The sequence below is a fragment of the Ranitomeya imitator genome, chromosome 1 (genome assembly GCF_032444005.1).
Source record: "Ranitomeya imitator isolate aRanImi1 chromosome 1, aRanImi1.pri, whole genome shotgun sequence".
Lineage (NCBI taxonomy): Eukaryota > Metazoa > Chordata > Amphibia > Anura > Dendrobatidae > Ranitomeya > Ranitomeya imitator.
Genome location: NC_091282.1, coordinates 798326716 through 798350018, shown reverse-complemented (window position 1 = coordinate 798350018; position 23303 = coordinate 798326716). Strand labels below are relative to the sequence as shown.

The 23303-nt window shown below is 43.7% G+C and overlaps 1 protein-coding gene across 2 annotated transcripts in view; it reads left to right on the top strand.

Annotated features, from left to right (window-relative positions):
* Window positions 1–22505, top strand: part of DLK1 (delta like non-canonical Notch ligand 1) — a 78227-nt gene extending 55722 nt beyond the window's left edge. Inside the window, exons 6-7 of one of the 2 annotated variants that reach the window (XM_069738098.1) lie at window positions 10647–10788; window positions 17300–22505. In XM_069738098.1, the coding sequence (XP_069594199.1) occupies window positions 10647–10788; window positions 17300–18017 (860 nt within the window). In that variant the 3' untranslated portion in view covers window positions 18018–22505. The remainder of the gene's footprint in view (window positions 1–10646; window positions 10789–17299) is intronic. The other variant, XM_069738108.1, reaches the window with a different exon arrangement.
* The last annotated feature ends 798 nt before the right edge of the window (window positions 22506–23303 follow it).

Below are 23303 nucleotides of genomic sequence, written 5' to 3'. Positions count from 1 at the left end.
TTTTGAGGAATGCACACGGCTGGTTAGTGCAGACAACGCCATAATAAGCATGAGCATCCCCCTAATGCGTCTGCTGATGCAAAGTTTGACGCACATAAAGGATCAGGCGTCTGCACCAGAGGAAGAGGAAAGCCTTGATGACAGTCAGCGATTGTCTGGTCAGGGCAGTGTACATGACGAGGTACCGGGCGAAGAGGAGGTGGAGGATGAGGAGGATGATGGGGATGAGTATATTTTTAATGAGGAAGCTTTCCCGGGGGCACGGGAAATTGGTGGCGTGGCAAGGCCGGGTTCTGGTTTTTTGAGGGACACAAGTGACGTAGATTTGCCTGCAACTGCCCCTCAACCAAGCACAACCGCAGATTTGACAACGGGAACTTTGGCCCACATGGCGGATTATGCCTTGCGTATCCTCAAAAGGGACACACGCATTACAAAAATGATGAACGATGACGATTACTGGTTGGCCTGCCTCCTTGATCCTCGCTATAAAGGCAAATTGCAAAATATTATGCCACATGAGAACTTGGAACTAATATTAGCAACAAAACAATCAACTCTTGTTGACCGTTTGCTTCTGGCATTCCCTGCACACAGCGCCCGTGATCGTTCTCACACGAGCTCCAGGGGCCAGCAGACCAGAGGTGTTAGAGGGGCAGAAATCAGAAGTGGCGTTGGACAGAGGGGTTTTCTGACCAGGTTGTGGAGTGATTTTTCTATGACCGCAGACAGGACAGGTACTGCAGCATCAATTCAAAGTGACAGGAGACAACATTTGTCCAGTATGGTTACAAACTATTTTTCATCCCTTATCGACGTTCTCCCTCAACCGTCATTCCCATTTGATTACTGGGCATCCAAATTAGACACCTGGCCAGAATTGGCAGAATATGCATTGCAGGAGCTTGCTTGCCCGGCAGCTAGTGTCCTATCAGAAAGAGTATTCAGTGCTGCAGGTTCAATACTAACAGAAAAAAGGACTCGTCTGGCTACCCAAAATGTAGATGATCTAACCTTCATTAAAATGAACCACAACTGGATTTCAAAATCTTTTGCCCCACCCTGCCCGGCTGACACCTAGCTTTCCTATGAAAAGGTCTTGCCTGTGGACTATTCTGAATGACTTTTCCAATCTCGTAATTTTCTTCACCTGATTGTCCAGCATACGACATGTTTCCACCTCACGAAATGGCCAAACTCCCCACACGGGGCCGTGCTATCGCCACTTTGCGCTTGGACCCTTGAGAGTGCTGTTTGTCTGAAGAGGTGGGTGTGGCCGCTTTTGGTCGACGGCACTGCCACTGGGTCCCTCATAGTACAATAAAGTGTCTCTGGCGGTGGTGGTGCGCACCCAACGTCAGACACACCGTTGTAATATGAGGGGCCCTGTGCCTGTACCGCCGGCCACAAGACAGTTCCCCCCCCCAGCTCAAACAGTGCTCTACCACTAGCAAAATTATCTCTCACAGCTTCACCAATGTGTAGTCTAGCCGCTGACATCCTTCAATGCCTGGCACTGACAATACCATTGTTTTGACATTTTTGTTATGTTAGGCCTTCGAAGCCTGTCTGCGGTCCCTTCTTTCTACAACTACTACACTGACCAGGCCACTGCTGGCCGTGTTACCCTGGAACCAATTTAAAAGTGCCTACAGTCAGCCCAATTTTGTTATGTTAGGCCTTCGAAGACTGTCTGCCGTCACTCCTTCCACTAGACTTCCACTGACCATACACTGCTGCCCATGTACCCCTGGAACCAATTTAAAGTGCCTACAGCCAGCCCAATTTTGTTATGTTAGGCCTTCGAAGCCTGTCTGCGGTCACTCCTTCCACTAGACTTCCACTGACCAGACCACTGCTGCCCGTGTACCCCTGGAACCAATTTAAAAGTGCCTACAGCCAGCCCAAGTTTGTTATGTTAGGCCTTGGAAGCCTGTCTGCGGTCACTCCTTCCACTAGACTTCCACTGACCAGACCACTGCTGCCCGTGTACCCCTGGAACCAATTTAAAAGTGCCTACAGCCAGCCCAAGTTTGTTATGTTAGGCCTTGGAAGCCTGTCTGCGGTCACTCCTTCCACTAGACTTCCACTGACCAGACCACTGCTGCCCGTGTACCCCTGGAACCAATTTAAAAGTGCCTACAGCCAGCCCAAGTTTGTTATGTTAGGCCTTGGAAGCCTGTCTGCGGTCACTCCTTCCACTAGACTTCCACTGACCAGACCACTGCTGCCCGTGTACCCCTGGAACCAATTTAAAAGTGCCTACAGCCAGCCCAAGTTTGTTATGTTAGGCCTTGGAAGCCTGTCTGCGGTCACTCCTTCCACTAGACTTCCACTGACCAGACCACTGCTGCCCGTGTACCCCTGGAACCAATTTAAAAGTGCCTACAGCCAGCCCAAGTTTGTTATGTTAGGCCTTCTAAGCCTGTCTGCGGTCCATTCTTTCAACTACTACTACACTGACCAGGTCACTGCTGCCCGTGTACCCCTGGAACCAATTTAAAATTGCCTACAGCCAGCCCAATTTTTTTATTTTAGGCCTTCGATGCCTGTCTGCGGTCCATTCTTTCAACTACTACTACACTGACCAGGTCACTGCTGTCCGTGTACCCCTGGAACCAATTTAAAATTGCCTACAGCCATGTGTTATTATTTTAGGCCTTCGATGCCTGTCTGCGGTCACTCCTTCCACTAGGCCTCCACTGACCACACCACTGCTGTCCGTGTACCCCTGGAACCAATTTAAAATTGCCTACAGCCAGCCCAATTTTTTTATTTTAGGCCTTCGATGCCTGTCTGCGGTCCATTCTTTCAACTACTACTACACTGACCAGGTCACTGCTGTCCGTGTACCCCTGTAACCAATTTAAAATTGCCTACAGCCATGTGTTATTATTTTAGGCATTCGATGCCTGTCTGCGGTCCATTTTTTCAACTACTACTACACTGACCAGGTCACTGCTGCCCGTGTACCCCTGGAACCAATTTAAAATTGCCTACAGCCATGTGTTATTATTTTAGGCCTTCGATGCCTGTCTGCGGTCACTCCTTCCACTAGGCCTCCACTGACCACACCACTGCTGCCCGTGTACCCCTGGAACCAATTTAAAATTGCCTACAGCCAGCCCAATTTTTTTATTTTAGGCCTTCGATGCCTGTCTGCGGTCCATTCTTTCAACTACTACTACACTGACCAGGTCACTGCTGCCCGTGTACCCCTGGAACCAATTTAAAATTGCCTACAGCCATGTGTTATTATTTTAGGCCTTCGATGCCTGTCTGCGGTCACTCCTTCCACTAGGCCTCCACTGACCACACCACTGCTGTCCGTGTACCCCTGGAACCAATTTAAAATTGCCTACAGCCATGTGTTATTATTTTAGGCCTTCGATGCCTGTCTGCGGTCCATTCTTTCAACTACTACTACACTGACCAGGGCACTGCTGGCCGTGTACCCCTGGAACCAACATCAGAAAATATAAAAATAAGTATTTTGCTTATAAAAAAGAAAATACTGGTGAGATATCAAATGCAGACATTTTAACATTAAAAACAAACACACAACTCTAATCTGGTACAGTACTAAAAATGGCCACCAGCTACAATTACTTTCTCCTGCAAGTAGTTAACTGAAAGTTTTTTTAAATTGAAAACACACATATGGCATCCACCGAGTGTTGTCCTGTCGCGTCTTCTTTATATTATTGCCGAGAAGATGCAAAATAATGAAAATAATAAAATCATTAATTACCAAAATAATAGAGAAAGTCAACACCACATTGCAAATAAACATTCATTCCAAATAAAGAAGCAGGGCGCGTCCGAGGGTGAGTATATACCTAATAAGAATATAATCACCCTCGGACGCGCAATGCTTATTTCCAACAGCCTTCCTTCCTAAGAATCAGCCCTTCCGTCGTGTAGAGAGACGTTGTGTTACACTCCAAGGTGTTCCCCAGGTTGCCTTTCCTGAGCTTCGATCTTCCGGCTCTCGTTTAGTAGTTCTTGGAAACTACTCTGCATTAGGCCTTCAAATTGGGTATGGGGTGTAGAGAGATGGTGTGTTCCACTCCAAGGTGTTCCCCAGGTTGCCTTTCCTGAGCTTCGATCTTCCGGCTCTCGTTTAGTAGTTGTTGGAAACTACGCTGCATTAGGCCTTCAAATTGGGTATGGGGTGTAGCGAGAGGGTGTGTTACACTCCAAGGTGTTCCCCAGGTTGCCTTTCCTGAGCTTCGATCTTCCGGCTCTCGTTTAGTAGTTCTTGGAAACTACACTGCATTAGGCCTTCAAATTGGGTATGGGGTGTAGAGAGAGGGTGTGTTACACTCCAAGGTGTTCCCCAGGTTGCCTTTCCTGAGCTTCGATATTCCGGCTCTCGTTTAGTAGTTGTCGGAAACTACGCTGCATTAGGCCTACAAATTGGGTATGGGGCGTAGAGAGAGGGTGTGTTACACTCCAAGGTGTTCCCCAGGTTGCCTTTCCTGAGCTTCGATATTCCGGCTCTCGTTTAGTAGTTGTCGGAAACTACGCTGCATTAGGCCTACAAATTGGGTATGGGGTGTAGAGAGAGGGTGTGTTACACTCCAAGGTGTTCCCCAGGTTGCCTTTCCTGAGCTTCGATCTTCATGCTCTCGTTTAGTAGTTGTCGGAAACTACGCTGCATTAGGCCTACAAATTGGGTATGGGGTGTAGAGAGAGGGTTTGTTACACTCCAAGGTGTTCCCCAGGTTGCCTTTCCTGAGCTTCGATCTTCCGGCTCTCGTTTAGTAGTTGTTGGAAACTACGCTGCATTAGGCCTTCAAATTGGGTATGGGGTGTAGCGAGAGGGTGTGTTACACTCCAAGGTGTTCCCCAGGTTGCCTTTCCTGAGCTTCGATCTTCCGGCTCTCGTTTAGTAGTTCTTGGAAACTACACTGCATTAGGCCTTCAAATTGGGTATGGGGTGTAGAGAGAGGGTGTGTTACACTCTAAGGTGTTCCCCAGGTTTCCTTGCCATTGCTTCGGTCTTCCGACTCTCGTTTAGTAGTTGTAGAAAAGTACACTGCATTAGGCCATACAAAATGGGTATGGGGTGGAGAGAGATGGTGTGTTACACTCCAAGGTGTTCCCCAGGTTGCCTTTCCTGAGCTTCTATCTTCAGGCTCTCATTAAATTGTGGTTAAATGGAACAACTGCATTTGGCGTACTAGTTGGTTTGGGGCCTACTATCGGTGTCTGCCACTCCTTGCTGTTCTCCTCCACTGAACAAAGCTGTGCCGCCTGTTTACTACGGTTGCCAATTTTGAACTGCATTTCGACTACTTACTGATTTGGCCCTACTCTCTGTGTCAGCCTCTCATTCCAGTTGTCCTCCACTGCAATGCCCCCTGGTTATTCCTGTGTTACCAATTTTGAACTGCATTTAGCCCACTTTCTTCTTTGGGCCTATATCTGTGTTTCCACTTCATCGTGCCCATTGCCCAGCCAGTGATAGATGAGTCTGCTGGTACATTGACCCATAACGCAACATTCCCCGTGCACGCTACACAACAACATTGTGACCCTGCTGAAAGTCAGGTTGCTCTTCCCGCATACCATACCACCTTACACGGGGACAAAGAGGAAGGTGCAGATGAAAGTGCAGGTTCCTTCATCAGGTGGGGGGAGGAATACTAGTTGGCGACGTCACTGGCACAGGGCCTCTCATAGTACGCAAAAGTGTTGCTGCCGGTGGGAGGCGCCCCCGCCGTGCAAACACACCGCTGTACTTTGAGGGGCCCTGTGCCAGTGCCAATGCCAACGAGTGGGCCCCCCCTGCTTGCTCAGGTTCACAGCACTTGCAAAGTTGAAATACTTACCTCTCCCTGCTCCACTGCCGTGACGTGGTCCAGATTTCCTGGGCCCACTAATTACTTGAACCAGCCCTACCCCCCACAACTTTAGCCAAATGACCCCCAATTTCAAATGCCTTCCAATTATTATAAGGTAAATTACGCTTGACAAGCTTCATTAAGAAGAATGGATGGTTTTGACATTAAAATGGCCACTCTAGGTGTTTTCCTGGCCCCCACTCACTGCCGACTATGCTGCCCCATTGACTTGCATTGGGTTTCGTGTTTCGGTCGATCCCGACTTTACGTCATAATCGGCCGATTTCACTCGACCCGACTTTGGACATAGTCGGGTTTCGCAAAACCCGGCTCGACTCTAAAAAGGTCAAGGTCGCTCAACTCTATTCAGCACATTTTTGGAATGGACAGTAAAAGATGTGTCTGGGCTTCGGTCTTGTATTCATTATCTCGATGATCTTTTGTTTGTTGGTTCGGCGCACTCTGTAGATTGTTTGGTTTTGCTTCACAGAATGGAGGGAGTGGCGAAGAAGTTTGGAGTTCCGTTGGCAGCGGAAAAAAACGTGGGTCCTGTAACATAGTAACATAGTTAGTAAGGCCGAAAAAAGACATTTGTCCATCCAGTTCAGCCTATATAATTTTCTGGGTATTGAGATAGATACGGTCGCGAAGGAGTGCAGGCTGCCAGAGGAAAAATTGCTGGACATGAGAATGGAAGTGAAGCGGGTTACTGGGTTGAAGAAGGTAATATTGCGCGAGGTTCAATCATTGCTGGGAAAGTTGAATTTCGCATGTCGGATCATGCCGAAGGGGCAGAGCATTTTGTCGTAGGCTGTCTTTGGCTACGGCAGGGATTCAAGTGCCGTCACATTTCATTAGACTTAGGAAGGCGTTGAAGGATGATTTGAAGGTGTGGGCACTTTTCTTGGACTCATACAATGGGAAGTCGCTGTGGATTGCACCAGTGGTGCTAGCCGAGTCCCTGGGCATTCTGGTGGGTTCAGCTGACGAGCAAGGATTTAGCTTGTTTTTCAGGAACAGTTGGTTGGTGTGCCACTGGCCATGATTGTGGGTGGAGAAGGGCTTATCGGCCAATCAGGTGTTGTGCGTGGTGTTCCCTATCGCTGCGGCACTATCATTGTGGGGAGGGAGCATTCAGAATAAAAAGATTTGTTTTGGTTGCGGATCGGAGGGGCTGTGAAGGCCATAAATTTGCTGTCATCATCCAATCTGGCTCTGCTGAAAGTTTTACAGCACATGGTGTGGGTAGGCTTGCAGTGTAATTTATAGGTCACAGCGAAATTCCGGCCTAATAAAAATTACCCTATCCTTGAAGATCTTTCTTGTTCGCAGTGGGATTGTGTTTGGGAATTGGCACCTCAAGCGGAACTCACAGGATTGGCGTGCCCAGAGGTCTAAAGGTACCTTCACACATAACGATATTGTTAACGATATCGTTGCTTTTTGTGACGTAGCAACGATATCGTTAATGAAATCGTTCTGTGTGACAGCGACCAACGATCAGGCCCCTGCTGGGAGATCGTTGGTCGCTGAACAAAGTCCAGAACTTTATTTCGTCGCTGGATCTCCCGTGGACATCGCTGGATCGGCGTGTGTGACACCGATCCAGCGATGTCTTCACTGGTAACCAGGGTAAACATCGGGTAACTAAGCGCAGGGCCGCGCTTAGTAACCCGATGTTTACCCTGGTTACCATGCTAAAAGTAAAAAAAAACAAACACTAGATACTTACCTACCGCTGTCTGTCCTCCAGCGCTGCGCTCTGCACTCCTCCTGTACTGTCTGTGAGCCGGAAAGCAGAGCGGTGACGTCACCGCTCTGCTTTCCGGCTCCCAGACAGTACAGGAGGAGAGCAGAGAAGCAGAGCGCAGCGCTGGAGGACAGACAGTGGTAGGTAAGTATGTAGTGTTTGTTTTTTTTTACTTTTAGCATGGTAACCAGGGTAAACATCGGGTTACTAAGCGCGGCCCTGCGCTTAGTTACCCGATGTTTACCCTGGTTACCGGCATCGTTGGTCGCTGGAGAGCGGTCTGTGTGACAGCTCTCCAGCGACCAAACAGCGACGCTGCAGCGATCCGGATCGTTGTCGGTATCGCTGCAGCGTCGCTAAATGTGAAGGGGCCTTTATGGAATCTTCCGTTGGGGCAGTAAGGGATCTGATATCCAGATCCTTGGCGGCTGGGACATGGTCACATTACGTTAGGGCATGGAACATATGGGAGGATTGGAAGGCTAAATTGGGGACTGGTTTGGAGGATGAGAGCAAGTTGCTGTTGCTAATGGGGCATAATTGGGAAACAGGATGGTCGGTCCCGAAAGTTAATAATTTTTTATCAGGTCTAGCTTTTGGCTTTAAGTTCAGAGGGTTGCAAGATTTGACCAAGTCGTTTTTGGTTCTTCAAGTGATAAGGGGGTGGTGAAAAGGTTGGAAGGTCATGGATGAGAGGCGTCCTGTGTCTTATGAAGTACTGTTGATTTTAGGGGAGCAATTGCTGGACGTTTGTTCTACTCCAACGGAGGTAACTCTGTTCAAGCTGGCCTTTTCCTTGGCATTTTTTGGCGCGTTACGTTTGGGCAAGTTAGTTAGCCCTTTCAGATATCGTAAAGGGGGGTTTGCTTAGACAAGATGTGGATATGTATGGGGACAGGTTGGTGATATTTTTACGGTATTCAAAACAGATACGGAGGGAAAGGGTTGTAGGGTAGTTCTTTTCGATGTAAACGGTTCCCCTCTTTGTTCTTTACACTGTTTTAGACCATTCTCGGGGGGTTCGGTTTTGGGAAATGATCTGTACATGAGGATGGTTCATTCTTATCTCATTTTCAGTTCGTAACGGTATTTACTGTAAGTGCTGTTTAGCAAGAGGGGGCATTTCGGCAAAGAATTTCAGTGGGCACTCATTCCGTATTGGGGCGGCTACAGAGGCAGCCAGATGAGGTTTGGGTGATGAATTAGTGCAGAGGGTTGGCCATTGGGAGTCCGTGAGATTCCTTTCGTACATTTGCCCATCTCTGATCTAAGGGGTGTTATCTGGTTGATGACTGGGTAGTGATTTTCAGTTGCTATGGTTGTGGTGTTGTGTTTTTTCTTTCTCTTTCAGTGCCGGGCCATTGCTTACATGGATTATGGGTCATTCCTCCGTCTTTTGGGCAGCATTGAGGGCAGACGTTCACCCAGAAGGGAGACAACTGGGTGTGCTGAAGACATCGGCAGTTTTGAGGTGGATCGGTAAACGAGGGATGACATGGAAACAACTGTTACCCGAGTTTCACAGATTTAGTCGTTTGGATCGGGCACCGGACTTGTTGGTGATACATTTAGGGGGCAATGACCTAGGGAAGCGTCCATGCAGAGAATTGATCAATGACATTAAATATGACTTGTTGAGGTTGTGGTCTATGTTTCCACGACTGCTGGTGATCTGGTCAGATATCATCCCCAGAAAAGTGTGGTATGTGGCGTGGTCCGTACAAGGTTAAACAGGGCCAGGATAAAAGTGAATAGAGCAGTTTCCCGCTTTATGGTCAGAAATGGGGCTATTGTGGTTCGGCATGTTGATTTGGAATCGGGTAAAGGCGAGTTCTGGAGGAAGGATGGTATTCACTTGAATGCAATCGGTCTGGATTTATGGTGCTTGGCGATACAAGAGGGCGTTGACAAGGGGTTGTTGGTGTGATGTGACATAAATGTCTGAGGGTTCAGAACATTTATGCTGGTGGCGGGGGGGAGAAGGTCCTCAAAGTTGGTGGTGCTAGTAAATAGCGTCTCGGAGGGGGGGAACTTAAAAGTCCTGGACTCACCCTGGTGTGGTTTAAATGGAATGGAATATAGTGGTCACACGGATGAGATGACTGGGTCCGTGGGTATTTTGGTGGATATTGGCCGGGCGAGTCTCTTAGTGTCTCTGAGCTGGTGCATAGCGGCTCGAGGCAAGATGCGACCTGGAGGCCAAGTTTCTGGATATTGACCTGAGTTGGTTACTTATTGGGGCTTTGAGGACCGCCCTCCCCGTGGATAATGTTAAACAAATAAACTGTTATGTTAAATGTTAATAAAGGCTGCTGTGGCCAATTTATCCAAATGAAGGTATGGTGAGTCGTTATTTGGGGAGGGGGTCGGGGTACTTTGGGTTGGGTAGGTCGAATATGTTTTTCAAAAGGTTGGTTTATAGGTGAAACTCACAGGCATCACGAATACCCTATGTCAAGTGAGGACGTACTGGGCCGTAGGCAATTCAAGGGAGGACGACATGACTGGGTTGAGAGGGCCTATAGGGAGTGAACAAATGAAGTGGGAAGTATACTAAGGGGTAAAGGATTTGAATTGTAGGGCCTGGATTGGGCTGTGGGAGAGTAGTAGGGAAATGGGGTGGAGCTAGGGGGGCTGGTATAAATTAGATCATCCATCTTAGTGTAACAACCATTTTAGGTGCCCCTATATCAGAGAAGCAAACTCCCACCCACCCTCCCTTATTTTGAGGAGGTTTGATTAATTGTGAGAATTAGAAGATGTGGAAAGGTCTTCGTGGGAAGCTGGAAAATAATTTGATTGCGTTTAAATGTGCACTATGGGTTTGTTTTGTCGCAGCATCAACTATAGACAACTCTTGAACAGCAGCTTTTTGCTTTCAGTGTCCGCTCTTCATCCACAGGTGTGGGCATCTAAGACAAATATAGCAAATGGAATCAAATTGCAAAAAATGAAGCTTTGGTTGTGAATGGAGAATAGTCACTTCATGTAACCGGAGCAGTGCAATGTACAGTAACAGAAATGTAACCCGTGTATATTTCCCACAGATATCCATCCATGTGCTGCAGTTCCCTGTTCCAGTAACTCAACCTGCATCGAAACGGGTGACGGTGGATATATCTGCCTATGTGCTCCAGGATTTACAGGCAAAAACTGCTTGGTTAAAAGGGGACCCTGTAATATAATTGGGTAAGTGATCACCTTTAAATTAAAATCTGCAGCTGGAAAGGTTATGCCACCAAACCACAGAGGGTTGTCTCTGCAGTGAGCTGTTGTAATACATGACCTGCAGCAGGGCAGGTTTATAAAATGGCAGACAGTAGGTGTCATGATAAAGCCAAATATTAATAGAATACCTTCTCATTAGGGAATCACACTGATTGCACAGGAAGCCTAAAGACAAGTGTTTGATTCTCCTGCATCGCCACCACAGGGGAAATCAAGTAGTACAAGGGGCCGTCTACGTAATTCACAGATGTACAAGGTCGCAGCAGTTATGTTTATCAGTGACGTAGCAATAATCATCATCACAAGTGTAAATATTATTTCTATCCTAGAGGAAGCAGTACAGCACACGGGGCAATAAGGACTTCATACAGTTATACAGGGCCTATATGGGGAGACATCGTCAGACCTAGCATTTGTGATGGCATTGCTGATGCAATCAGGCATACATTCAGGTTACCATTAACCTTTTCAAAGAAAAATAAAAGTTTTGATAAATCGAATCACTGACACGTGAGATATTTCACACCACATGTTTGACACCTCGAGATCCTAGTGCATTAGAAGAAGAGCAGGCGAAAACTGCCACAAACAAGCACCGCTGCCTTCACTGTCAGCACAAGACTTCACTGCTGGGATTATAATGTTTGTCAGGTTCATGAATCTCCAGGACGTGGCCTTAATGTTCTACATGGTGGAGGACTCGGCAGGATATGTTCATAATATGAATATAAAAATACAAGCAGCTGTCTCCTGATCAAGGAACGACGGTTCTGCTTGTCTCATTAGCTGTTCAGACATTTGCAATTCAGATCCAATTAAAATGTCTACTGTCCTTCTAAATAGCTAAAAATATCCCTGACTGATCTCTGAGCCAGAAACTGGAGGTGGTTTATATAAGCGAAACATTAACAGGGCTCTTCTTTACCTAGAAAACCATGGACAAACGTTTCCAAATTATTCATAAATATGTTTATGTCAATAAAGGCAGTATAGTAGCTCTATTCCTGTACATAGGGGCAGTATTATAGTAGTTATATTCTTGTACATAGTGGCAGTATTATTTTAGTTATATTCTTGTACATAGGGAACAGTATTATAGTAGTTATATTCTTGTACATAAGGAGCAGTATTATAGTAGTTATATTCTTGTACATAGCGGCAGTATTATAGTAGTTATATTCTTGTACATAGGGGCAGTATTATAGTAGTCATATTCTTGTACATAGGGAGCAGTATTACAGTAGTTATATTCTTGTACATGGGGGCAGTATTATAGTAGTTATATTCTTGTACATAGGGGGCAGTATTAAAGTAGTTATATTCTTGTACATGGGGCAGTATTATAGTAGTTATATTCTTGTACATAGAGGCAGTATTATAGTAGTTATATTCTTGTACATAGAGGTAGTATTATAGTAGTTATATTCTTGTACATAGGGGCAGTATTATAGTAGTTATATTCTTGTACATAGGGGCAGTATTATAGTAGTTATATTCTTGTACATAGGGGGCAGTATTATAGTAGTTATATTCTTGTACATAGGGGGCAGTATTATAGTAGTTATATTCTTGTACATAGGGGCAGTATTATAGTAGTTATATTCTTGTACATAGGGGGCAGTATTATAGTAGTTATATTCTTGTACATGGGGCAGTATTATAGTAGTTATATTCTTGTACATGGGGCAGTATTATAGTAGTTATATTCTTGTACATTGGGGGAGTATTATAGTAGTTATATTCTTGTACATAGGGGGCAGTATTATAGTAGTTATATTCTTGTACATAGGGGCAGTATTATAGTAGTTATATTCTTGCACACAGGAGCAGTATTATAGTAGTTATATTCTTGTACATAGGGGCAGTATAGTAGTTATATTTCTGTACGTAGGAACAGTATTATAGTAGTTATATTCTTGTACATAGGAGCAGTATTATAGTAGTTATATTCTTGTACGTAGGAGCAGTATTATAGTAGTTATATTCTTGTACATAGGAGCAGTATTATAGTAGTTATATTCTTGTACATAGGAGCAGTATTATAGTAGTTATATTCTTGTACATAGGAGCAGTATTATAGTAGTTATATTCTATATTGTTTACAATCTTGGAATCAGTAAGTGGGCCTGTAAATAGGGCTACAGATACTCACTGTGCTGTTTGGTGACATGGTGTGTATCCACTCAACATGGACCAGAGGAAGCGAAGGAAAGAGTTGTCTCTTATAGACAAACATGATAAAGGTAAAAGTTATAAGACCATCTCCAAGCAGCTTGATGTTCCTGTGACTACAGTTGCACATATTATTCAGAAATGTAAAATCCATGGGACTGTAGCCAATCTCCCTGTACGTGGCCGCAGGAGGAAAATTGATGACAAATCAAAGAGACAGATAATACGAATGGTAGCAAAAGAGCCCAGAAAACTTCTAAACAGATTAAAGGTGAACTTCAAGCTCAAATAACATCAGTGTCAGAGCGTACCATCCGTCGTTGTATGAGCCAAAATGGACTTCATGAGAGATGACCAAGGAGGACACAATTGTTGAAAAAAACTCATAAAAAAGCCAGACTGGAATTTGCTAAACTACATGTTGACAAGCCACAAAGCTTCTGGGAGAATTTCCTATGGACAGATGAGACAAACATAGAACTTTTTGGCAAGGCACATCAGCTCTATGTTCACATACGGAAAAATGAAGCATATTAAGAAAAGAACAATGTCCCTACTGTGAAACATGTAGGAGGCTCTGTTATGTTCTGGGGCTGCTTTGCTACATCTGGCACAGGATGTCTAGAATTTGTGCAGGGTACAATGAAATCTCAAGACTATCAAGGGATTCTAGAGAAAAATGTGCTGCCCAGTGTCAGAAAGCTTGATCTCAGTCGCAGGTCATGTGTCTTGTAGCAGGATAATGACCCAAAACAAACAGCTAAAAACACCCAAGAATGGCTAAGAGGAAAACATTGGACTATTCTGAAGTGGCCTTCTATGAGCCCTGATCTAAATCTTATTGTGCATCTTTGGAAAAAGATGAAACATGTCGTCTGGAAAAGGCAAGCTTCAAACACCAGACAACTGGAGCAGTTTGCTCTTGAGGAGTGGGACAAAATACCTGTCGAGAGGTGCAGAAGTCTCATTGACAGTTACAGGAATTGTTTGATTGCAGTGATTGCCTCAAAAGGTTGTGTAACAAAATATTAAGTTAAGAGTACCATAATTTCTGTCCAGGCCGATTTAATGAGCTTTATTTTTTTAAAATTCTGTGGAAGCATGGTTGAAAAGCAATGTCTGACTTTCATTTGTTAATTTTCATAGATCGTCTATTTATTACGGTATTACTTTTGTCAGATCAAGTTATGTCAAGTTATTTCTGTGACCATTGTGGGTTTTTCTGTCATTAAACGAGGGGTACCAACAATTTTGACCACATGTGTATAGCAGGGGAGTAATGATCGCGGTGGCAGAGGGTGCGATCATGACCAGGCCCGTGGAGGATGGTGGCCCATTCACGCCAGTGCCCATTTCAGCTAAATGTGTATCCGAGAATGCATATTCAGCTGATCTGTATTATGCAATACACGCCAGCTGATCAGAGGCCTGCAGCTGACATCAGCGTGCCAGTCAAATAGTAGTGACGTCATACGTTGCCTATAGCAGGCAAAATTAAGTCAGCTACCAGATCCTGCGTGTCTGACCTGCGTTGCCATATAAACAACTTAGGAGGGTTGATCCTAATGACAGATTCCCTTTAATATATCTTATCCTTTTGTGAAACATTAAATTATTCTTGCTTCTCATTGAATTTATATTCATGATATGTATTGTTTGGAGGGTTTTAGAGAGATCGTACGAATTAAAGAGTTTTGTGATCTAAAGTGCTTCTCACAAAATCAGAATATCATTAAAAAGTTAATCTATTTCAGTTCTTAAATACAAAAAGTGAAACTCATATTATATGGAGTCATTACAAACTGAGTGATCTATTTCACGTGATTATTTCTGGTAATGTTGATGATTATGGCTTACAGCCAATGAAAACCCAAAAGTCATTATCTCAGTAAATTAGAATAATTAACAAAAAACACCTGCAAAGGTTTCCTAAGCGTTTAAAAGCTCCTTTAGTCTGTTAGGCTCCACAATCATGGGGAAGACTGCTGACTTGACAGATTTCCAAAAGGCAGTCATTGACACACTCCATAAGGAGGGTAAGCCCCAAAAGGTCATTGCTTAAGAAGCTGGCTGTTCACAGAGTGCTGTATCCAATCATATCAATGGAAAGTTGAGTGGAAGGAAAAAGTGTGGTAGAAAAAAGTGCACGAGCACCCGGGATAACCACAGCCTTGAAAAGATTGTTAAGAAAAGGCCATTCAAACATTTGGGGGAGATTCACAAAGGGTGGACTGCTGCTGGAGTCAATGCTTCAAGAGCCACCACACACAGACGTATCCAGGACATGGGCTACAAGTGTCACATTCCTTTTGTCAAGCCACTCATGACCAATAGACAACGCCAGAAACGTCCTACCTGGGCCAACGAGAACAAGAACTGGACTGTTACTCAGTAGTCCAAGGTGTTGTTTTCAGATGAAAGTAAATTTTGCATTTCATTTGGAAATCAAGTTCCCAGAATCTGGAGGAAGAGTGGAGAGGCCACAATCCAAGCTGCTTGAGGTCTGGAAGTCTGTGAAGTTTGTGAAGTTTCCACAATCAGTGATGGTTTGGGAGCCATGTTATCTGCTGGGTCCACTGTGTTTTATCAAGACCAAAGTCAGCGCAGTCGTCTACCAGGAAATTTTACAGAACTTCATGCTTCCCCCTGCCGACAAGCTTTTTGGAGATGGAAATTTGATTCTCCAACAGGATTTGGCACCTGTCCACTGCCAAAAGTACCAATACGTGGTTTAAAAACAACAGTATCACTGTGCTTGATTGGCCAGCAAACTTGCCTGACCTTAACCCCATAGAGAATATATTGGGTATTGTCAAGAGAAAGATGAGAGAGCCAGACCTAACAATGCAGACAAGCTGAATGCTGCTACCAAAGCAACCTGGGCTTCCATAACACCTCAGCAGTGCCACAGGCTGATCGCCTCCATGCCACGCTAAATTGATGCAGTAATTGATGCAAAAGGAGCCCTGACCAAGTATTGAGTGCATTTACTGAACATACATTTCAGTAGGCCAACATTTCGGATTTTAAAATCATTTTTCAAAGTGGTGTTATAAAGTATTCTAATTTACTGATATAATAACTTTTGGGTTTTCATTGGCTGTAAGCCATAATCAGCAGCATTAACAGAAATAAACACTTGAAAAAGATCACTCTGTTTGTAATGACTATATAATATATGAGTTTTGAGTTTTGTATTGAAGAACTGAAATAAATTAACTTTTTGATGATATTCTAATTTTGTGAAAAGCACCTCTAAATGAAAATCAGTCTATTATAGGTTTTACAAGTAAAATTGGAGGTAGTTGTATACTGTTGCTAGATTTGGAGGCTGAAATAGTGGAGGACACTATTCACACAAACTTTTATCATAAGCCTGCTGTGACTATTTTGCCAGTGCGTTATGATGGTCATCATCCTTACCATATTAAGGAATTATTGATCTGGGGCATTTTTACGACTATGCCACATTACCAGTAGTAATGCATCTTTTGTAGTGCAACTCCACAATTTGAGCTTCATATTACACAAATGGAGCTACCCACTTAATGTCATCCAGAGAAGATGTGAAAAATCTTCTCAAAGTGATCGTCTTTGTTACAGTGAAAAAATAAGGAAAAAGGCAAGAGATTTGTTTCTTTGCTCTAACACAATTCTATGAGTGACCAAATTAGGTTCATTATTAGAAAACATTGTTACATGATTGACAGGAAGCCTTTGTTATCTGAAGTCGCTATTAGGAAGGAAATAATTTCATGCAGGCGGAGAACAAATATAAAGGATGTGCTAGTTAAAGGCAAAATATCGCAGAATTTGCATAATGCTAACTGGCTCAAGGACTCGCTACCGAGAGGTAATTGTAAATGTAGACACTAAATTCATGGTATTGTACGTACTGAATGAGTCTAAGTAGTTATACGTTTTGTGATATTCATTTCCTTACCTGTAAGACCAAGATGCGATTATATCTGAATGTAGCATTGGCAAAACAATTAGTCCGCTATAAAAATCCGTTATTGAATGCAAGTTCTTTACAATCAGGAAAATGTTCTGCCATACTCTTGAATATGTAGAGCAGCAGGTATGAGGCCACATATGGCCGGATGAAGTGTGATCATACATTACAGCTGTGTCTCTGTGGTTGAACCCAAGACCATGCATGATAAATCGAAACAAATATTGGATCTATCAGTGCCAAGTGCCGCTATCTAGTTTCGTCTTGGAGAGAATTGAAAATGTATTTTTAAAAGTTGAGCATTATTAATTAACCCTTCTCATGTGATTGTGTATGTTTCTATAGGTCTCCTTGCAAGAATGGAGGGACTTGCATAGATCACAATGGCTTTGCTTCCCAAGCTTCGTGTCAGTGTCCTCCAGGTTTTGAAGGCAATAAATGTGAAATAAAGAAAGATGGCTGCAAACCAAACCCTTGTGCAAATGGTGGGAATTGCACTGATGTTGATATAGGATTTAAGTGCAAATGTCCTGTGGGATTCACTGGTCAGTCTTGCAAGGAAGTCAAGTTATTGTGTAGTAGTAATCCCTGTGCTCATGGTGGGACCTGTCATGCAAAGATTGAAGGATTTCAGTGCACCTGTCCCCCTGAATACAGAGGAGCTATGTGTGATGTCTTGAATAACAATAAGAAGGTCCATACTGTAGTCAGTCATGTTCATTTTCAGCCCCATCACAAGATTTTCCCCCACCAAGGACATGAGGTCTTAAAGATCACGATGAAGGAGACCGTCCACAATATGGACCCGTTCCTCAGCAGAAGTCAGATCATTTGTTTCATTGTCCTTGGTCTTCTCACTTGCCTCATAGTCCTCATAACGACGGGAATTGTTTTCTTTTCGAAGTGTGAGACCTGGTTAGCCAACGCCAAGTACAGCCACCTTATCCGGAAGAAAAAGGATTTCTACATGAAAGCTGATAGAGAAGCTGGCAATGATGTTAAGATTATTTTTCCTGATAAAGTTAAAATTGCTAACTATAGCAGGAATTACACCACTATTTAATGCAATGGAGCACAAGGAGGGGCAAAAGTTTCGGCAATCGGTCAAATGAGTAATTGCAACTTTTTTTCCCAGATTCCTTGGCATACTTTCTGAGAAAGGTAGACCGCCCAAAAAGAGAACATTTGTGCAACGTGAACCCTGGTTAGATCGAGGACAAAGTCTAAAGGTCCAGTCAAAATCTGACAATGTGACCGGGCAGCAGTAAACTTTATTTATTATAATCCTCCCCCATTCAAAATATCATCATCACAGCGTTCCTGAAGGTTGGATATGGAAAATGAGTTGTTCCACTGGGGAACTAGGCTGTTGCTAGTGATTTATTTCATGAAAACATCATCCACCATGAATAGACCATCAAAGTGTGATTGGTTCCCCAAGAGCCGCACAAATCAGCAATGGCCCCATTAGTGATTCTTAAGGCACTGTGGCACGTTGTTACATGTGGCTGTGCCTGGTACTGTAGCTCATCCTCATTCCGATAAGCTACGGTACTTTCTGATACCTAATGGTGCTGGCAGAAGATTTTGATGATCTATTTATCATTGTCATGTATTCTTATGACATGTATTCTTACATAATTTTCTTGACTCTTTAGGACAGATGTATTGATCGCATGAAATGAAAATAACTGTGATCACTACTGTGTGGACCCTGATAATTAACCGAGCAAACAATATCTCACTTTTGTGGGCTCATGTGTTAAGTGGAGTAAAGGGGATACTGAAAATGACACTGATGACTTCAGACTTGTCAGAAACGTATTAAACCAACTGTTAAAGGGTTATTACGAAAAAAAACAACAAGTTATCTCCTATTCATAGGACAGAGAATAACTTGCTGAGATCAAGGCTCTGGAACTCCAACAACAGGACTGTGCTGCCCCATCCTGAATGGACAGTGCTCGGCTTTCTCCGGCAGTCCCACAAACAATGAATGGAGTAAAGAAGGAGCATGCGCGTGTCCACTCCAATCACAATGGGGTCCCAGATCTTGGGATCGTCCGGGGTTCGACCACCGTGGATAGGAGATAACTTTTTTTTTTTAATGTATATTTATTTTTGAGGTCACAAAACAAATAATGTATACAGAACATATGTTTTTCTTTTCCCTTGTGCATCTCCTTTGCCCAACAAGAGTCATTTTGTAACTGAGGTCCAGTTTGAGCCTGATCATAATTGGTCTTCTAATGGAAGTGATCATCATTATTACAGCCTATGGGTAAGTTCCCACTGGGCGTTTTTGCTGCATTTTTTTATGCTAATTTTCAGCTGCTTTTTACAGTACCAACAAAGCCTATGAGATTTCAGAAATCTCATACATACATTGTTTTTTTTTTGTCATCAGGATTTTGTGCTTCGCAGCCTTTTTTTTTTACATAGAGCATGTCACTTCTTTCAGTGTTTTTTTCAGCGTTTTTGCAGCGTTTTTCACCCATTGACTTGAATGGATGGTGAAAAAACGCTGCAAATACGCAGGTTGACTTTTTTGCATCGTATATGTTGCAGAAAAGTCAAGGACAGCCGGATGTGACCTCACACTCGGCTCTGCTACCTTTAGATGGCAGGCTGCATGATGTGTCCATACAGCCTGTCATCCAGAAGAGCAGGACCCGAACTCCATTCTCTTGAATGGGGGACCCAAAAATACTGTGTTTGACATGCTGCCATATGCATGACAGCACAGCAAACACCACTTCTGATCGGCGGTGAAACCATACCCGCCGGTCAGAGAGCCGTGGTTCCAACGCTGTCAAAGGACAGCGGGGGTGCTCAGCTGTGATTGGGGGTATACAGTTTACCTCAAGTCACTGGTGTCATCTGATGAGACAACTGCTCCCATCATCCGACACCTGCTACAGCTAATAACAGTGAGAGCAGGAGCGAATGATGGGTGTATTCATCAGCTGCTCCTGTGCTGTAAATAAATAATAATAATTAAAAAAAAAACCTGCATGGGTTTCCCCCTATTTTTGATAACCAGCCAGGCAAAACTCACAGCTGGGGGCTGCAACCCTCAGCCATCAGCTTCAGCAAGGTTGGTTATCAAGAATAGAGGGATCCCCCATTTTAGACAACCAGCCTTGCTGGGGGCTGGTATTCTCAGGCTGGTATGGGGCCATGGATATTGCCCCCCCAGCCTAAAAATAGCAGCCCACAGCTGCCCAGAAAAGGTGCATCTATTAGATGCACCAGTTCTGGTGCTTTGCCCGACTCTTCCCACTTGCCTTGTAGTGGTGGCAAGTGGAGTGATAGTTGGGGGGGTTGATGTCACCTTTGTATTGTCTGTTGACATCAAGCCCCGAGGTTAGTAATGGAGAGGTGTCAATAAGATGCCCCCATTACTAACCCCATAGTCACATTGTACAGTAAGCTGCACACACACTGCACTAGTTGTATTTGTGTGTTAGATATATTAATGTCAGTGACACACACATATCAATGTATTCTATGTGTATATATCTATTCTATTCTAACCTGTCAGTGTGATTTTACTGTAGCGGCACATGAATTGCCGGATTTTCAAAGGATCTAGGGTACGGTTCTACAGGAAATAGTTTTTTTTTCCCCTGGGGGCATGCAACTTTATTAGCATGCACAAAGAGACACAAGATAGCCCCAAAAACGCATGAAAAAAAAAGCACCAAAACCGCAACAAAAATGCAAACAAAAAGCACCATAACATGCATTTTTGGCGCAGCTTCTTTCCTGCCAAGAAATCAGGTTTTGCTGCAGAAAAAAACGCTGCAAAAATGCCCAGTGTGAACTTAGCCTATGATGGCTGGAATTTTCCTTTAGCTACATGAGTTGTTTTTACAAATTTCCTACATTCCAAAATAGCGGGGAAAAAAGTGCAAAAGTATATAAAAAATGTGTAGAATTGAATAAGTTGTGAGCAACTGTTTCCTCGAATTGAATCAGTTGAATATATCGTGATATGGCTGCCAACACTCCCAGTCAATCAAAATTTATACTGGTTCTCATTCGTTTTCTATCAACAGGAGTTGTGGTAGTGTGGCTCACTCGGCTAGACACAGAGGTATAAGCAGAACACTGTATCTTGGTTTATTAAAGGCAGCAAAAACCAAGCTGGGAAAATAAACACGGCTCTCTGGGCAAAACAGCATAAAAAAGCAAAATGAAAGAAAACACAGTCCTCTTCCTAGCGGGGTTCAGTCTGCTCACTGGTACAATATCCACGGTACAGGTCTTTAATATGCGACATGGACACTTTCCTGGAGTGTTTCCTCTCCAGGTACACTGCACACTGAAACCTTCTGGAAGTTAGCAATTAATGCCCCAGACCATGTGACTGATCACGTGATTGTGACATCACTAAGGTCCTGTCAGCACACGGCGTGCCGACTCTGTAGGTGGAGATAAGGTGGACATCCTCCCACCCGCTCACATAAAAACCAGCCCATAATATAACTTAACTTAACCCTCACAACGCATAGTGTGCTGGAGGAAATAAAACTCTGGATTTTATATCACTGACTCCATTAGGCGTCGTGAAACATATTTCCCTTCCAGCACTTTACCAGTGACTTCGTCACAGATTCTGCCAAGTTTGGAAGTTATCCCCTGTCTGTAGAATAGGGAATAACTTCCTGATCATTGGGGGTTCAACTGTTAGGACCCCCAAGGATCCTGAAGAGCCCCTAGTGAATGAGGTGGTGGTCGATCATGCACACTGTCGTTTCATTCAAACCTAATGGGAGTGCTAAAGATCAACCAAACAATTTGCTTAGCTTTTTCTGGAGACCCCATTAAGATTAATTGGAAAAGACCGCTGCTCCATTCACACAGGCCCCTGTTCTTGGGATAGGGGGAAGACCCCATTAAGATTAATTAGAAAAGCCCAGTGCTCCATTCACACAGGCCCCTGTTCTCGGGATAGGGGGAGGCTGCTTAACTGTGAACAGACCCCCAGCAAACGTGACATTATCTCCTATTCTATGAATGTGGAGGTCCTGGCCACTACATCTCCGCCAATTAGACCCCTTTTTCATGCACTGGTGACATGTTAATGTAGAAATGCCCCCCCTTAACTATGACAAACCATGGTATTTCCTAAAATTCTTTGTCATACATTGAAAAAAATCAGCTCTTAGGAGAAGGACCACCTGACTCAATAGCCATTTTCTGTAATCACGGATTGGCAGAGGCCCACACAGGTTCATATCACCTTTGGGAAGGGAACTCCAGTTGTCCTTCGTCTCATGGGCCCAGCTACATGGGGGCTGCCTGCACAGAATTTATGCCCTTGCTACATATGTGTTTCTTGAGGAAAGATGCCACCATAATAATAATTTATAAATAAAAATTATTATTATGTGTTTCTTGAGTAAAGATGCCACCATAAGACTTATACACATCTTGTGTCTTATCAATGTTCTGTGCTGCTTCATTTATCTAACTGTAAATTGCTGCTACCGATACAAAAGTTGTCTTTCTAAACTTAATAAAGCTATAAAAGATGTAAACTTTCCATTGACATCCACAAGAGTCATATTATGGATATTTTGGCCATTCTTGATGCGTTTATGCCAACAGAGCCAGGTAGAAAATGGAAAAAGGTTTGTGCAAATTTACTTTACAATGGGCTTTTTGGCATTTTTTTAAAGTGTTCAAGAGTTGAAGTAAGAGAGGGAAGGGATAGAAATATAGGCCAGATTGGGATTAAAATAAGGTAAGCGTGGGTGGGTTAATCCTGCTGTGATGTCAGAGATGCGCTTTGTGCTCTGAGCCAAGCAGATGGTTCCTCCCTACTTCACCGCACTAACAACAACATGTTGATCTGCTCAAACAGAGAAAAAACTCCATCTTCCTCCTACCCTGTCCCCCGTCTACTAGGTAGTGTATAATACTAGATGGATTTTTTTCATGACTGAGCAGGTTTTAAAATATTTACGTTTCTGTTGGCTGAAATAGAGGAATTACAAGAGTAAGATATGCTGCCAGGCATGGCATACAGTACAGACCAAAAGTTTGGACACACCTTCTCATTTAAAGATTTTTCTGTATTTTCATGATTATGAAAATTGTAAATTCACACTGAAGGCATCAAAACTATGCATTAACACATGTGGAATTATATACTTAACAAAAAAGTGTGAAACAGCTGAAAATATGTCTTATATTCTAGGTTCTTCAAAGTAGCCACCTTTTGCTTTGATGACTGCTTTGCACACTCTTGGCATTCTATTGATGAGCTTCAAAAGGTAGTCACCGGGAATGGTTTTCACTTCACAGGTGTGCCCTGTCAGGTTTAATAAGTGGGATTTCT